The 17,821-nt window shown below is 40.2% G+C and overlaps 1 protein-coding gene across 1 annotated transcript in view; it reads left to right on the forward strand.

Moving 5' to 3' along the window:
- Nucleotides 1-17,821, forward strand: part of LOC118113668 (exostosin-1b) — a 37,410-nt gene that overhangs the window by 10,119 nt on the left and 9,470 nt on the right. The window contains exons 2-4 of the mRNA XM_035163595.2: nt 11,918-12,011; nt 14,771-14,878; nt 15,831-15,950. Coding sequence (XP_035019486.2) covers nt 11,918-12,011; nt 14,771-14,878; nt 15,831-15,950 — 322 coding nt within the window. The remainder of the gene's footprint in view (nt 1-11,917; nt 12,012-14,770; nt 14,879-15,830; nt 15,951-17,821) is intronic.

The raw sequence follows: 17,821 nt of genomic DNA on the forward strand, positions 1-17,821 counted from the left end.
GAGAGGGTGAAGATGTACAGAAATGGTAATGAAGCACAACAATTCTTGACCTTCATCAAGAATTGATCTAAAATCATTCAAAACACCTTTCAAAAACTCAGATAAGTTGCTTGCTCGTCATGACGGGGGCTTTCTCAATTATCCCTCATGTACAATGAAATACGTTGTGAGAGCTACATGCAGAATTAAGCAGCACTCTAAAACCAAGGCCAGCCAAATCCTATGGGCTTTTAATCCTTCAGTTACTGTGGTGAGTACGCCTGCCAAGCCCACAGACATTTTTCAGTGGCTGTGACTCCTGACTCTGTGCTACAAAATGTTTTTAATATTTTATATATTATTTTAGGAATGGGGGAGGAGGTTACTGTGGAGTTCGAAAGTGTTTTGAATACTATTTTGGTTTTTAATATTTGTAGGGAAGAACTGACTTATCCTTAATGAAGAGTTGGGCCACAGGAATGTGACTGTCCTTGTATCTCAAAGGCTACTTTGGCATCATATCATCATCATCACCATGTGGGACCTTGTTGTGCTGTGTGAAGTTAACCACACTTGGCAGCATCAAAAAATTACAAGCCACCATGTTGTGGGGCTTGGCTGGGTAATGACTTGGAACATCAGATAAATCTGGCACACACACACACAGATGTGCTATCTCTCACTGTCCTCTTTGGACTCTACTCTGTCTGATAAGGGCTTCAGCCAGCACTGTGAAAGGAAGAGAAGCTCCAGCACATGATGATAATCCTTATTATGTGATAGTCTTAACTCTTCCTTGAAATGGTGGCCTGTTCTTTGTCACAGTCCTTAACAGATTAAGTTAGACCCACAATAATAAAGTCATGAAATATGTCAAGACAGCAGTTATATTCGGGGAAAATGTGGACTTGATGGCAAAAATGAAAAACATTTACAAAGACTCCAAGCAGCTATCTGGTTTATTAACCACTTTCTGTGATTCTAACCGAAACAACTTTTCAATGGTACAATGATTTTGTTCTGCCTCTTGGTGAAGCTTCGTAGAGTTTTTTTCCCTTCTCTCTCACCTGGTGAGATCTCTGACTTTCTCTTTTGAGGCCACAGCCAGAGGGCAAGGCAGGAAGTGTTGTCTGTGATCTTTCCTGCTGTTCAAACTAATTACCTGCCCGAAGCAGCAAGCACTGCTGGCAGTGGTATTCATTAACAGCTGATAAAGCTTTGTTCTGGGCCAGTTGTCTGTGAAGATACAGAGGAATTCAGCTTCCTCAGAGGGTACTCTTGTGCAGCCTCTGCAATCAGGTTAACTTGTAGAGTGTTTTAGTATTTGTTGGGCTTCCCCACCTAAATACATTGTATTGGCCTGACTGGGGGGGTCCTGTTTTGTGATTGAAATAATTAGGAATGGCAGATTGGATTTAGAATAATAGAAACTTTATGAAATAATTGTTGTTTGTTATTTATGTGTAAAGAGGATGTATTTGTAGTCTTCAGCATGGCAGTAGCAGCAGCCTTAAGGCCAAGTCATGGTTTTATTTGCCATTGGATGTCATGTTTTTTTGTTCTACAGAAGGACTTATGTGTATGAAGATATATTCTACACATTCTCATAGACAACAGGTCTGTGTCAGCCTCATGACACAATGAAGAGCTCCCTTTTGAAAAGTGTAAAAAAAAACTATGGGCTGTCCATGGAGGTCATCCAATTGGACAAATTGGATGAGAAATAAATAGTACACACATGGTTCACAAAACAAGCACAGTCCCATTTACTTCCATGTGCAGCCAGCGCTGTTGCAGTTTGGACAGTTTCAAATGTTCGGGCTGCACATGGACTTGGACTGATGACCAAACGTACAACAAGCCGACCAATGCAGACACACAAAGCATGAAATGGCCTTTAGATTGAATACAGTGTAATGTTTGCCTGATGAGCTCACCAGATCTTCATCCAATTACATTGTCCTCATATTCTCAAGTATTTATAAAGCTTTGTATTACATTGTGCCTGTGCCTTCTCTGTCCATGAAACAGGTTGTGATTAATATGAGTCATGGAGAAGAGCCATAGATGGAGGCTAGAAAATACATAGTCGGTATGAGTGAAGACTCAGAGACATTTAGGGACTTTCAACAGTTGAAAGATGTCTGACAAAAACAGTCTGACCTCAGAACGTTTTGTACAGTTCTAAATATGTTAGATGTAGTGTGAGTGTGACGACTGTAACAGGAAATTACAATACACCCCCGTGTAGGTAGAAATTATGTTTTTACTTTTTTGCATGTATTCACACCTCCATAAAAGTCCCCATATTTACATTTGTGACTATCTTAAAAGGTAATTGAAGGTCTGCTAAGCTCTGCACAGTTGCCCAAATATATTTTACCCTTCTGTAGTCGGTGCAATAATATGAAACCGTTTTAGGATTTTAGCTTGTGCATGCAGTAGGGTCTCCTTTGGCAGCCCTGATAGCCAGTTGATGTGCAGGTCCGTGTGTGTGGTGTATCATGGTATCAGTGTGGGATTAGGTCGCCCTCCCCCACAGTCATCACATTAGTACATGAGGATTTAGTAGATGGCTTAAAAACTGAGGGGTGGTAGGAAACGGTATATTGCAAAGGTAGCCATCCTTTCAATTCAAGCCTTTATGAGAGAGACCATGTTACAGAGCTAATGTAGGTCGTACATATGTCATACAAGTCAAAAGTGTATTTAGCCACTGATGTTAGTTAGCATGTTGTTTTTGCTAATCAACTTGATTAAATAATGTGACAAGCCTGGTAGCATTCACTGGCTGGAATGAGTACTCATCACTGTAGAACAAACATGTTTCTGACATTCACTGGCCACTGTGCATCTCAATGCTGCTTTGCTGAAACAGAAACCTGTTGAATGCCTCTATGGATGTTTGTGTCTCAATGCTCAGCAGCAGGTCATGCAACGAACAAAGCAGTCCCTCTTCATCTTTCATTTTGAAGAGCATCGCTAACGTGTCAGCCAAGTGCAACACATTTCTGTTTGTTGCTGCAATTTTGTGTATCCTCTGGGATAAACTGCAGTATTTCTGCTTTTCCCCATCATCATTAGTACAGCCGCCACCCTGTAATCTCTCTTTCTGTCACCGAAGCAATGGGGCTTCTCTCTCTTCCGTGGTCTTGTAATTGTGAGGTAATCATCTTTTCCCTCTTGAGAGCTAAAAGACTGTGTTTACACTTCGTTTTTGGCGGCTCAACTTGGCGAGACACTAATTTACTCTCTCAGCAGCAGAATGAAGCCACACTTCTCATGGCTTCACACTGGCTCCGCACTCATTGACTTTCTTTTCCCTGAGTTTTGAGGCTGGTTTTCATCAGCAGGTTGAATGAGCTCAATTTTTTCTCTTTTTCATGTGATCATTTTCCAGATTTGATTCACCCAAATAACGAATTTCTCACTTAATTGTAGTGGTACAGTTGGGGCCCAAAAATCTGAGACCACTTTCGCTCTCACTCAACTGTATCAATCCATCCATTTTGGTTTTAGATATTTAAGTTTGAAGAAGCACGTCTCTAATATAATGAAGGTAAATTTGCAATATTGTATAGTCTAAATAATATTATTAATAATCAGTAATATAATTGTGTATTTCTTTCCAAAATTTTTTTCATTTGGACTACTTTCACTTTCTGAAGAGATTATGTATTTTTTGCAGTAATGAGGCCAGTGTCTCTTTTTTTGTAATGTACTTTTAATCAACTTTAATTTAAACCTGTAATAACCCCAGATTAAATTCCATTAACCTGTTTTAAATATGAAAATGTCCCAAAAATCGGGTTAGGGTTAAATGTGTGTCTTAAAGAAGCTTTCGTGAAAGATATTTCAATAAAGGCAAGTGAATTTTTAATTTGATTATGTAGGCCTTGCTTACTTTAATCTCCCTCCCCTCACTACTCACTCTGTTTTCCCTTCTCCCCTGAAACAGTTGCATATGGCCAGCTCAGATGTCCTTAAAAATAAAAAACGGACTTGCTTACATAGACTTGCAGTTCGTCTGTCGCATAACCACTCAGATACTATCCCAAAATACACCCACACATAAACAAACATAACATGCTTTCAAGCCGACTTCTCAAAGCCTCAGCAGTCAAGATTGATCTAAATCCCTCTCTCAGCATGGTGGATATTGGATCAGATCAGACACAGCCCACCGGTCCATTTGATGGGGAACTGATAGCAAACTTGCTTGATAAGAGCCCATATTGTGAACCAAGAGAGACATTACAAAAGCCCCCTCTTCTGCCTGTCATGGCTGTTGTCACGGCTGCTTTGCCATTAAAGGGAGGAGGCTCTCTGAGAGTTGACAGTATTTTCACCCTGATAAAAACAAAACACAAATTGATGTTTGAAAAAGCTTGACATGCTGAGAACTCATTCACAGAACGCACACAGGTAGAAAGTTATGCCTGTGGATACATTTTATTTCATACATTTTTATTGTTTCTTTTTGCTGATTAAATTTCCGCCTGTCTTCATCTGTTCCATGTTTCAATCTTCTTTGCCTTTTGTTATTCTGCTGTTTCCTCACATCCCACCCTTCACCACTTTCCATCTTCCTCTGCCTCCTTCCCTAACCCCACCCCTTCAATCAGTTCCCATCCATTCATCACTCCTGTTTCCCTCTGACTCACCCTCTACCTCTCTGTCATTCAATCCATCCCTTTTCTCCATCACTCTTTCCCTTGTCACGTCCTTCTATCGCTTCCTCCATTCATCCCTGCTTGGCTCAGGCACAGAGACATTCCTGACCTGGACTTATCTCTCTTGCCAAGCAACCACTGCAGCAGCAGCTAGGCTCTATCTCCAGCAGAAGTCAGTTACTGGCTGTTGGACAGCATTCCTTCGAACTCTGTCATCCCACAAAATAATCTGCTCATCTTCCACCTTTATTTCAAATGGGACACACTCACAGCCCATTTTGTAATGTGAATATTAATTCTTGCCTTCAGTTACTAATTAGCCAGGATCATGGTTTTGCTTGATAGCTGGACTAATAGATCTGTAAGTCTGTCAGCCTCAGGCGTAAAAATGTTAATTGGTGACCTACTTGTATTCAGAATGATTAAAAATGTGAGATATAGTTGAATAATTAGCAATCTAGACAACTGAAGGATTGGGCTATATTACTCAGTTCCTGCTGTGTTCCCAAATATGGCCGCTCTCAGCTATTGGCAAAGAGGGCGAGTCCCTTTGTGGTCACTGCAGTCATATAATTTGACCCCATCTGGCCATTCTTGACATCTTTATGGTGTCCGACTTCACAAGTCAGAACTGACATTCCAGCACTAATGGCTTTTCCACTAAGAACAGTCATTTCATTATCTCTAATACTCCCTTGCTCTGGTTTATTGTACCCAGAGAGCACTTCAAAGCATCCTTCACCAATCTCATCAAGCTGATGGATGGCTGATTAGAGAAGTGGGCAAAACTTCCTTTAAACTCCAAAGGGAGTCTGTGAAAATCAGCAGCTCTGTTAATGACACTTTTTGGACGGATGTTAATAAGTGTGCATGTTTTGGTTAGTGCGTGTTCAGCTCAGTGGAACTAACTCTAGGGCGTGTATGGCTCCATTTTGAGGAGGGGATATTTGTAGAGATGAAAGGTTCCTGCTTTTTGACTCTACCACTGAGAGAGCCTTAAGATGGATTCAGACTGAGACGAGGGAGGAAGAAAAAGAAGAGTGATGGAGGATTCAAAGCATAGTAATTAGGTTAATTAACCTGGGGTCACATACAGCTCGAGACCCCCCCTCTGTGTCTCTGTAAATGTTTTATAAACCTGTCTTTGAACCCGTTAACAAGAGGGAAGATGGGTGAGCCCAAGGTGCCTTGAGGAAATCAGTGTAGGGTTTGTTTTTCAATGAGACATGTTGGTACTAAATTCATCTTTGCTCTATCGACTTATGCTTGAGCACAGACCTTTATATCCTTAAACCCTCTTAGCAGTAATACAGATTTTTTTAGACTTTTGGAAAAGCAGCAATTAACTTTATTCTGTTAAATTTGTAGTGAAAACAAATGTATTTTGCAGAATCCTTAATATGATGCACCATCATCATAACAGGGCCAAGCTCATTTAACAATGTGTGGTATTTGTAGTATTGTTGCCATCTCCATTTTTGGACCAGTATCATGCGCTCTGGGTAACATTAGCCAGGTCCAGTGCCTCAAAAAAAGTTGCTCATCTATCATGGTCACAGGTAAAACCACTAAGATTAACTATGCCATTAGGTACAAGATAGTACAGTAATGCCATTCATGCCAGTGTTGGCCATTAATCTCTAATGCTGCCATCCGGAGGCCATTGGAGTATTTTAAGCTCCGTAACTAATTTAGGCAAGTCAGTGTCATGCTCTTCAGTTTTCCTGGCTACTAAATGATATGTCCTCATCTCTTAAAACTCTTAAGTTTTGCCTGCATGGCATTGCTGGAATAGTCATTAGTGTAATTTGAATCCAAATGCAGCACATAGACACACACACACACAAACACACAAATCAATCATTCTGTGTGTGTGTGTATGTGCTGGGGGGCTCCCATTGGATTGGTGTTACCAGATCCCTACACGCTCAATAACACCACTGCTGATGTCTAATGTTTCCAGATTCCTTAGGGATGGCCTTCTACAGAAGTATAATACACTCCCTATAACAGAGGCCAGTCCACTTTCTAATATCTATCTCTGATGGCTAATTAACCCCATGTAACATGAGTATGAGGGGGGTGCTCATTAACCCCATGTTATAGACAGCCGTTTGATCCCCTTGTGGAGAGGAAAACAGTCGTGACGTGACAGCTCTCATGCTTGAAAACGCAGTGTATGTGTGTTTACTTGCTGGTCTGATGTAAGTCTTCCACAAAGAGAGTGTATTTGTTTTTATCCCCCTGTGCATGTCACTATGCATTGTATAATCTGTGTCTTGGTGTGCAGTCCTGTCAGGGGGAACTAGGCAGCTGAGTCTGGCTGTGTCTAGAACTATTGAAGTAGCTCTGATGTGTATTGAGATCAAACTGAGGCTTTATGTGTGCGTTAATGTTGTGTGTGACATTCTTGCCCTGGGTGGCGCTGGCTGTGTGGAGCTCGGATGTAGCGTGCGGTTGTCAACCGCTGTTTTTTTTCTTTCTTCCCTTTCTCATTTGATGACACTCACTTTTCCTTGGTGGCTTTCAGGCTGAAATTCCTCTGGCTTGAATTCAGTCCCGGCAACAGCCAACTGCCCATCAACTTGGCACAAGCGTGACAGAAAAGAGGAAGCAGAAAATGAGATATGAAGTCAGTACAGGATGGGAGTGGGGTGAAAGAGTGGGATAGTACTGGAGCTGCCCTCACTTTCCCTCTGAAGTTCATTTTAGAGAGTCCTTTCTTGTTGTGGACTCTCCTACTGACCAAGATGAGGGATTGCTACACAATGAACTGCTACACAATGAACTGCAGCCAATGTATTTGAAAGAGTTATGCCTGTAAATTTTTTACTTCATTGATTATTCTGGCAACAATATAAAAGCACAAATTTGAACCCATATGAATTGCTTCGGGCCCTCTGTGGGCTTGCTTTCTGTCAATCAAGGCACAGTGAAGGTGCATGCGATACAGTAAAGTAGGACATAGTGAAGCTTCCCAAGAGTAAAGGAATGCTTTCTCATTTGTTTGAATGAACTTTAACACAGCTTTGTGTATCGTCACAATGGTGCAAGCACACAAATGAGTGGATAAGGATTGCAATATCGAGGCCATAGTCATTGTTCTATAGGCCTGTGGCAAATATACCAACACCTTTTATCCTGTCTCTCCAACTGAGCCTGTATCATTTACTAAGAGATGAATTATTTCTTCAAGATTCATACAAATCAAATCATCTTGTACTGTGGTGTGTCGTTTGTGAACTGCTAATTTCTTAAATTAAAGGAGAGGGATCGTGGTTGACACACTTTCCCGGGACAGAGGACAGTCTCGGGGAACCCACATGAGCACTTCAACTCGTCACAGATCAGCCAAAGCAATGCCTCCTTTGATTGCTGTCTTCTCTCTGAGTTGTTATGTTAGAAATGTGTGTGGTCTCTTGCACAGATTATGGGAGACAACTCTTTGGCTGTTCTTCTGAGGCTCCTCGGGCACTTGACAGAATGAGCCATGCATTTCTCTTCCACTCCATCCATTCTTGTTGCTAGGAGACTGGTTGATGTTTTTTCTCGACCCAGCACACTTCCTGTTATTCTTTTCTCTTTTTGCGACTCAGACTGCAATCCTTTCGTGCAATATTAATAAATGACATCTGATCAAATCCATGAACGAGAAGGTTTATATAAAGATGGCACGACAGTACATCTCCCACACCATCAAACTAAAGGTGCTGTTTTACTGCTGGCACCGAGCTCTTTGTTCCAATAAAATACCTTGTAGAACGAACCATTTTCAGGAATAGACTGTTTCATTATTGATCTGAGTAACAGTGATGAAGTCATGATGCTGCATTAGAACACTTAACATCTCTCTTACTGTAGATGCAGAGAAGAGTTTGTATTTCATAAAAACTGACTACACATGTAACGCACTAGTTTTTTCATGAGAAGTTGTATTTTTTTATATAATGGGTGTTTCAACTGACAGTGATCTGGCCATGTCAATCTACACGTACCCTTTTAACAATGTAAAGAAGGTGCATGTAAAGAGTGTATTGTAAAATATTCTTTGCTTTCTGTGGAGATATTTACAAGTATTCACACCTTTCTGAGCAATGATAAATCACTGTAGAATTTTCTGAACTACTTTTTGGGACATTTCTTTTATATTATACCTACTACTTACAGTCGCATGAAAACCAGAGTGGTCACATGAAACAACTGCATTTCTAACCAAAAAAAACCAAGGGCAACAAACTGGTCAGAAAACGTCAACAGTGTGGTGAGTCTGATTGAACAGTCGGTCGAGGTTAAATCCCCATTGAACGCGTTCTAGTCCACCACATGAATTCTCCTTGGCTGAACTCTGCAGTACACATTATTACACCTGGACAATTTCTGTGCTAATAATTTCAAACAAATAAAATATCAACATTCATTTAATTTTATCATTTGGTGAAAGCACATTTATGATAATGTCCATTTAATACCCGATTTTTTTTTTTTTTAATGAAGGATGCAATTACATTAGTTTTTATAGACTATAAGACAGTTTATCCCCATATAATTCTAGTAGTTTTAATTATAGCCTTAATTGCAAATCTCTGTTTTATGACAGCTTTTATTTTAGCAATTCCATTACATCATAATAGGAATATAGCAAAAAATAATAACTCGAGCTCATTACTTTAACAGTGTGATTTTTATTTTTTTCTCAGTGATATCCAATCTGTTACTAAGCGACTGCTTTGCTCACCACCAGCCATCTGCATGTTGCAGCACTGAAAATATAGGACAAGGAAGGATTTACCTAATGTCATGTATAGTCAATTGCGGACATTTGGGCCAGATACAGGGTATGAGTAAGTGCTCGGTGACAGCAATCCTTTTTTCTTACTAAGTGTGACCAATCAGTTGAACACCTAAATTAATTGCTCAGAAAACAACACACCAATACAGGAGCTGGTGTATGAAGAAGATGTTTTTTGAGCACTCATACTTAACATCTCTGCTGACATGCGGTAGCGTACTGTGAAAGTGGTCCTCCCACAGGCAGCCATCTGGAAGAGAGAGGAAGAATGGAGGTATGCAGGGAGAGGAACATCTGGTCTTTTCTGATTTTTCTCAGGAAATGTAATGGATGTGAGATTTAGACCGTGCCAGGCCCAGATACAGATGTATGCTTCTGTTTGTGTAAGCCTGCAAAATGGTCAGTTATTATGTGCCTCTTGCTGGATTATTTCTTTGTCATGTTTAATGATTGTAATGGAGGCCGGATGAATTAGGCCATTGTTTCGTAGTGTAGATGAGAGAAGCCTCTAGTATTAACTCCTATGTGCCATGTTGATAATGGATCTCTGTGTATAGTATAGTGCATTCCTATGGATGGAATCAAGCTTAAATGTAGCTTTCATGCTTTTTTGTGGCTGTTAATCTTCTCTAACACCACTGTAGTGGCTGTAATTGTAAAAGGCATGTGTGCTCTAAAGTGGGATTATGCAGATAGATATTACATAATCGCCAAAGTAAATTCTACATTGCAGTTGATATGTTGCATTGCAGTGATTTCTGACTCCCATGTGATAGTACTGTAAATGCTCAGTATTAACACTTTAGTGAGACCAAAACTTTGTGTTTGGTGATGTGTGTTTAATGGTTACACAGGACTATGACCTCCACTGGAAGACGGCTGTCAAGCCAAATCTTCCAAACTCAATTTTTCCTCAAAAAAGATTAGTCAGACTAATGTCCACTGAGAATTTATTGAGCATATTAATAGGAAGCTAAAGCCATCTAGTTACGATGGTGACAGTTCTAATGGGTTAAAATAAAGATTATTGTTAAATTATAAAAGATCAAACCTTTACATTACTTTACTTTGTCTCGAGGGTTTGATAACGACATTTTAGGAACCATTCCATTGTTTTTAATATATATTGGCAGATTTTTTTCCCCTCCCAAAAATCAGCATCTGCTTCCAAAAATCCTTTTCAGTAGGGCTCTAAAGAGGGCAGCTCCGTAGTTCATGTTTGCTTTTTAGCAGCTGTTGGATGTAACAATTCAACTGTGTCAACCTTGTCTATTGTGTGTAAGGAAACTTAGTTTTTGTTTTATGTAAATTGCTCTGTAAATGTGAATTTAATTGGCTAATTTAGTTGTGTGTCTGCAGTATTCTTGCAAATGAGGTTTAGCTGAATCTCCTTTAGACATAAGAATTACATCAATATAAAAAAAGACACTATTTTGCTCAGACTCCATTTTTAGATATTTGTTACATAACATAAAATATAGCTCAGAGGGCAGAGAGAGCATTCATGTTCTTCTGCACTCCTATTGCTGCATGTACATGACATAAATTTGACTTGTGTCTTGGCTGTGCAGTGACCCACAGAGGTGTGGGTGGATCTGTTGAGGCATCGGGTCTTCAGTCATGGAGCGATTTACTGTAACACTGACACTGAGAGAGAGACCGTGCAGCCTGAGGGCATAATAAATCTGTACACACACAAATACAATCAAGGAGAGGGCAGGCAAATAGCTACAGGCACGCACATCACCCTGAGTACACAAATAATCACTCACTTTTACATCAATATTTGCATTCTCATGCAAATGTGACGACACCTTGTCTTAAACACACAAATTTGGAAGCTAAGTGTGCAGGATTGCTTTGTTTACTCAGGATACACTGAGAAATGAAATATGCACACACACACACAGTCCTGTCTCATAAAACCCATTCTAATGTATGAGCAGGCAACACAAGAACAGACACTCTCTGACTCGCACTCGCTCCTTTGCACATAAAATATTGACACTAAAGGAATTCCAAGCAGCTCCTTAATCCAAGCAAGTGCTGACGGAGGCTTAGATTGGATGGAGGGAGCGGGGAAGAAGCGAGAGATGTTGAGATGTGCAGGTTAGAGGGCGAGGGGTTTAAAAATGAGAGGGGAGTTCAAATGAAAGTATGGGATTTTGTTCCTGAAAGTATTTGTGCTTTTGAAATATTCCATTGTTTGAAAGAGGTGGTTTTTTTTTTTTTACATTTTCAGATAGATTGGGCCTGATATGAGCTGCATTCCAAGAGTCAACATTTTATTATGAGATGTTAGAAGTAAACTTTGAAAAGAAAAAAACAATAGAAGGAACGTGTGTCATTTTGCTGTTGTGCGCTCAGTTTTTCTGTGATTCTTCTCACTGTCCTGCATCTGCGTTCAGATTGTGTTGTTTAATTTGTTGAACGAATTAGTTCCTGATGTTTCCTCCTCTTTGCCATCTTCCTGCAGGTACGACTACAGAGAGATGCTGTACAACTCCACGTTCTGCCTGGTACCTCGAGGACGACGGCTGGGTTCCTTTCGCTTCTTAGAGGCTTTGCAGGTCAGTGACACAAATACAGATGTTGCTCATTATTGCCAGATGGAGTGGTGATTAAATGTGAATCACGTAGAGTAGGTGTACTCTGGTATTTCAGAGGATGCATGCTGTGTTTGATTCCTCCAGAAGAAACAAAACAGTAAAGCTGTTAATCAGTGGTTTTGTGTGGAAAAAGTGACGTACAGACTTTACTCCCACTCACTCCTTCACCCACTGCCAGTCATTCTGTGGTTGTGCAGCTTGTGTTACTTCAGCTGCTTCTGACTCTGTGTCTTCATGCTGCCTTTGCCATCTTTTCTTCTTCTTCACCCACGTCTTCTTCCTCTCCTTTCCTTTCCTCCTCAATCAAACTGATTGAATTATAACTTCAATGTACAGTAAATGCTTGGCTGCACATGCAACATTCCATTGACTCTTTCTTCATTTCACCATCTAGTCTTCATCAAGTGTCCCTAATTCCCAGTGGTACTCAGCATGTCAGCCTGCTCGTTTTAGTGATCTAAGCCAAGACCACAGTTATATTTAAAGAATACCTACATTTATTTTAATAACCAGTTTTGCCTGAGGCATTTTAAATGCCTTTTTACTTTCACACACTTAGGGTAGCAGTAGGTAAAATATGCATATAATTAAATACATATGGTAGAATGATTTGAATTTGAGATATTAAGCTATTTTTTCTCCACCAGTGACTTACAGCACACTGTACAGTGCAACCATGGAAAATTATTTCCTGGGAATAAAAATAAGTATTATTTACATCCACAAAAAATCAAAAGCAACCCAAGTTATGGTGTTGATGTACCGTGTGAGGTTTTTTTGTCAAGTCCTGCAAGCACCAGTGTGGGAAAAACAGCAGAGAATTTGTTAGGGAAGCAAGATATTTAAAAAGAAGAAGAAGAAGAGTGATCACTTTTGAGCTTATAATAGAAAATGAGAAGTGATTCTATATTGGGTGTAATGGGAAGATAATTACACCACAGAGGAGAAAGAAGCGACACATAGTGAGACAGTGAGACTGATTACCAGGTCGACGCTGGAGGAGGTGCAGCTTCACTTGGTAGTAGCATGCAGAGGTTGGCTGGAGTTCAAGGGCTGGACCACAGCCTGGAGGTAATAGTGCCTCTATACAAACACAGCCTTACACTGGGGAGCACAAAAGTTGAAGAGGCCAGGCACAAATTGGGGAATTTGGGGAAGTTGAAGGCTACTGAGATTTATTAGTTACACTGGCTCAGTGAAGTATTCCAACAGGCCAGGTAGGACACAGTGGAGACGGTCACAGGATTTAAGTGAGAGCTAGGTTTTGGAGGAGGGGTTAAATAAAGCCCCTTATCCACTGGTCAAAAAAACCCACTAACACCCAAACAGCCAGATGTTGGGGCTTTTTTCTGCTATGGATACAATCAGCATTCACTCCTGGGTCAAATTACTCTGCAGTAGACACGGTTTTTTTTAACTGTCTCCGATAGGCAGTGATGGAAACATGACACCTGGCTGAATGTCTAGATGATGACGTTGCACGTTTTCTGGCGTTGTGACGCGCATTGAAGGTGTTGGCTTGTAAAAAGCCATGAACATTTGTGTGGTTATTGTTTTTTACATCTTGGAAACTCACTGTTAGACATGATGTCCAACAGTGAGTTTCTCAGTTTTTGGTGCGTTAGTACAGTGGCCAAGACGTCACAACATAACCACAAAAGGAGCCCCTAAAAAGTTAGAACACAAACATTTTAATTTAATCCTTTTTGGGGCGTTCAAGTCACCTCTACCGTAACTCCTCAAATAGACAAGCATTCAATTTTAAGCGGCCACTGGCTTGTCCAGGTTTTCACAAACGACTGCTCACCCAAACACCCAATGCTTGTTTCATTGTCAGCATCTGTTGTCGCTCTCTTCATTTGTGGTTGTGTTTTATGTTGTGTGGTGATAGGTCCAGCAGATTGTAGCCTTTACTAATGACACCGAGGAGATTAAACGTGTGCTGCAGCAGTGCCTGGACGTGCTTTTGCATAAGACCAATCAGTGAATGGTACTCGCTTTGCAGATTATAAGGCTCCTCACTCCTGGCAGGAAGCTGCATGTACTATCCAACTCTTACACACATACACACCTAAAGTCACAGACCGAAACAAAAATGGATAACTGGATAGACAAGGACACACACACACAAATGTGGACGCACACTTCAATACAATTTCATTAATCTCTCAGAAAAAGGGATTTCATTTACAAGTATATTTATCTCCTATTCCACTGAACATAATGGTCATTTAATGAAAGCACAGTGCGTCGTCGCTTTGAGAGTAGTCATCGTGGTGCTGTGATGATTCTTTAGTTAATGGAAATGTGTGGGAAGATGTTGCCCCTCTTGGTTAAATTGCCTGATTTGATTGCTTGAGAAATGGACCTTGTACAGTGATTGGCAGAGCATAAGCCTTTTATTTTTCAGTTTTCTCATTTGCTCATTTTATCTTAATAATAAATAGAGATTATACCACAGACAGGGGTAATACCTTTTGAATTTGAATATTTGAATGTAACGGGAGATATGACATGGCTCTTCTTGATCGTTTCCACACCACAGATTTAATACCTTTATTTATTCATACATTACGTCTTGTCGCTGTAGGTTTGCATTATTTCCATACTTTGGATGTCATGATAATTACAGGTTCCACAAAAACATCTTGTCTTCAACAATTCATCTCATTAACCACGAGTGTATAAATTGTGTGTGGTGTTGTGTGTTACTCTTACAGGCAGCATGTGTGCCCGTGATGCTAAGTAACGGCTGGGAACTTCCCTTCTCCGAGATCATCGACTGGAATACGGCAGCTGTGATGGGGGATGAAAGGCTGCTATTACAGGTAGACACGGCATCTTTCATACACAACTGAAGTTGTTAACACTGCTCCAAGAAGAAAAATAAATCTGTACACCACTATTACATTGTTAGGGCTTTCATTTTTTGAGCAAGTCACATTTTTGGGATCACAGAATGACTTTGTTTTACATGGACACCAATAGTCCGACATCACTGCCATGCAAATATTGATTACCTTTACCTGAATCAGGTCAAACTTGGAGTAAGCAATAATTAAAGTAAGAAATGTGGAGTATTCCAATCGTAGTTGCATTATGTAGACATGTATGCATCTTAATCGCAATATAATTTCCTATCATAGTTTTCACTGCCTTTTGCAACATCGACATACTGAAGTTACCAACTGCTTGACAACGCATTCCCCTGTGCACAGGTTGGCTTGCGCTATAAAGAAGTCACATATCGGGGGTGATGGGGAAACTGTAGTTATGCTACGTGTTTTCAGGGAAATGGATATTATGAAGTGGTTGGAAAAACATCGCAATGATGATATTTTCAAAAAGGTCTTGGGAAAACATGATGTATGAAAAAATGGACGTAATGATGATGCGAGTCATATTTAGACTGTACTCTGTACCAGAAATATGAATGGAATATTCTATTAGCGACTCATGTAAACACCCTAACTGAAAGAATGTCAGGTCAATAGTGGGAATATCAGTGGCCATGTAAACAGTCATTGTTTGAAAACACAGCAGTAGTGTGCAGGTGTCCAGCTTGTACAGTGTAATTATAGATGTGTCATTCTTGTATTTGATGACATTTTTTATGCCTTCCCATTTGACAGCTGAGACTTACTCTTTGCATTTATTGAGGCAAATCTTGCAGTTGTTCTCCTGACAGCATTCTGTGCGGATTAAATGACAGTATCTACTTTAGCATACTGTTTTCTGTTTGTCTTCTCGTATATTAACATGTGCTCACCTCTGTCCCAGGTCCCCTCTACAGTGCGCTCCATCCACCAGGATAAGATCCTGTCCCTGAGACAGCAGACCCAGTTCCTATGGGAGGCTTACTTCAACTCTTTGGAGAAGATAGTACTGACAACACTGGAGGTACACACACGCTTTACAATGCTTTCAAAGGAAGGCATAACATGCTTTAAAATATTAAGATTGCCTTTTTTTTTTTTTTATCCTTCAATTTGTTTTAAGTCACTTATCCCAGATATTGACATTTACTGGCATCTTACATTTACAGACTGTAAGTGTTGTTGCAGACTTCATACCCACAATGGAACTGCTCCAGACAAGACAGAAAACCAAGAGGGATGATGTGTATTGTTAAACACTGCTGTCATGTTCTTTGAGGCTGGCTTGGCCATCAATCATGTCAGTAATTTGTTCCTGTCAGAGTCCATTTATCTGTATCCCTCCCATGGAGGACCAGTCTATCATACTGCTCTTGAGCTGGAATTACAAACAAGCAAAGATTAGAGCAGGGGGGGAATGAAAGGGGAGCAAGACAGAGAGTCTGGCAGAGGGTGTGTTAGGTCGGCTAGCTGCAAGTATCATGTAAATCATGCTCACAACACGGAGTAGCATTTGTGTCTGCAAATGGACCTGCCTCTATCATTATTTTCTCCTAACTTCAACAGTAATGGATGTGTAAACCATGGCAAGTAATCTACCAGACATGTAGGGGAAATAAATGTATCAGCTTTATTATTTGATGCAATAAACTGGAAAATTTCTGCTGATTTGTAATTGTGTTACATTTACCGTAAGCCTTATGGCTGACTGCAGTTTACAGTTAGCAGGTTGTTGTCCACGGATAGTGTTACAAAGGCCTCGTCCCAGGAGGTAGCAGGTCAGGCTGCTAGAGGGCAGAGCTGGGATTTCTCTGTCAGCAGGGTAAAGTTACAGCCCCAAGAAGCTGATCTTCGATCTGTTTACACTCTTTCGTGTCTTAACCCCGTTTGTTCCGAGACATACCTTAGTACAGCACATCAGGGTTTTGGCTTCAAATATTCTCCAAAAGTTAGATACCATTAGCAAGGGATCCTCAATGTTTTAATGCTCAGGTGCAGCTCAAGCATCACTTCATCAGCACGGTTTCCTTCAGAAAGCAGACAGGCTTTACTTTGCAGCTCCCGAGACTGCTTAATATTTTATTATGGTTTCATCTCACTGTTTAACAATCTTAGAGCTTTGGTGGAGTGGGAGACAGGTGATGACGTGGGCCTGTAAAGCCTGCTGTCACACTGTATAAGATACTGGGCTGTAAATTTGGTTTAGAATAATGGAAAAGCTGGTGCCAGCACAATTTATTAAGCAAAACTGAGTGATCTGATGTTACTGTTAAGTTATATTTTGAGTCCTTTTTTACTATTGTGTGGAAAAATAAAGCATTTAAAGCTATTTATTCATTATACCAGTGTTCCGGCCCTGCTGGAGAATGTGTAAATATGTAGCAAATTTAAGTTTGGCAAAGTTAGTTTGTTACTGTAAGTAGTACTCATTGGTCAGTGATAGAAATATGTGTGCCAAGAAAACAGTGCATAGAGAACTGAATATAGGAGAGGAATTTGTTTTTTATGAGATCATGTGACACTATAATGGAAACGTCTGTCGGATCATTTTTTATCTAAAGGGACTCATTATTTCTGATGTTAATTTGAGAAGTGCCAGGGGATACTTGTCCGCACTCAGTTTCCAAATAACATATAACACTGGCCTAATTGTTTAGTTTTAAGTGAAGTATAAAAGATCTTCCAACATCCTGCAACAAAGCTGTTTTCCGACTCATCACACTGACATGCTACAGTCGTGCAGCTTCCGCCTTTCATAGAAATATCTGTCACTTGTGATCCTTTATTCGATGAACAAAAAGTAATGAGTAAAAATTAGTAATGAGCATTTGATTTTTCAATTGAAAAAGTCCCAGAAAACATTAGTTTAAATCTCATTTGCTTCCATTTTTCTCC

Source organism: Hippoglossus stenolepis, chromosome 8 (assembly GCF_022539355.2).
Source record: "Hippoglossus stenolepis isolate QCI-W04-F060 chromosome 8, HSTE1.2, whole genome shotgun sequence".
In the NCBI taxonomy this organism is placed as follows: domain Eukaryota; kingdom Metazoa; phylum Chordata; class Actinopteri; order Pleuronectiformes; family Pleuronectidae; genus Hippoglossus; species Hippoglossus stenolepis.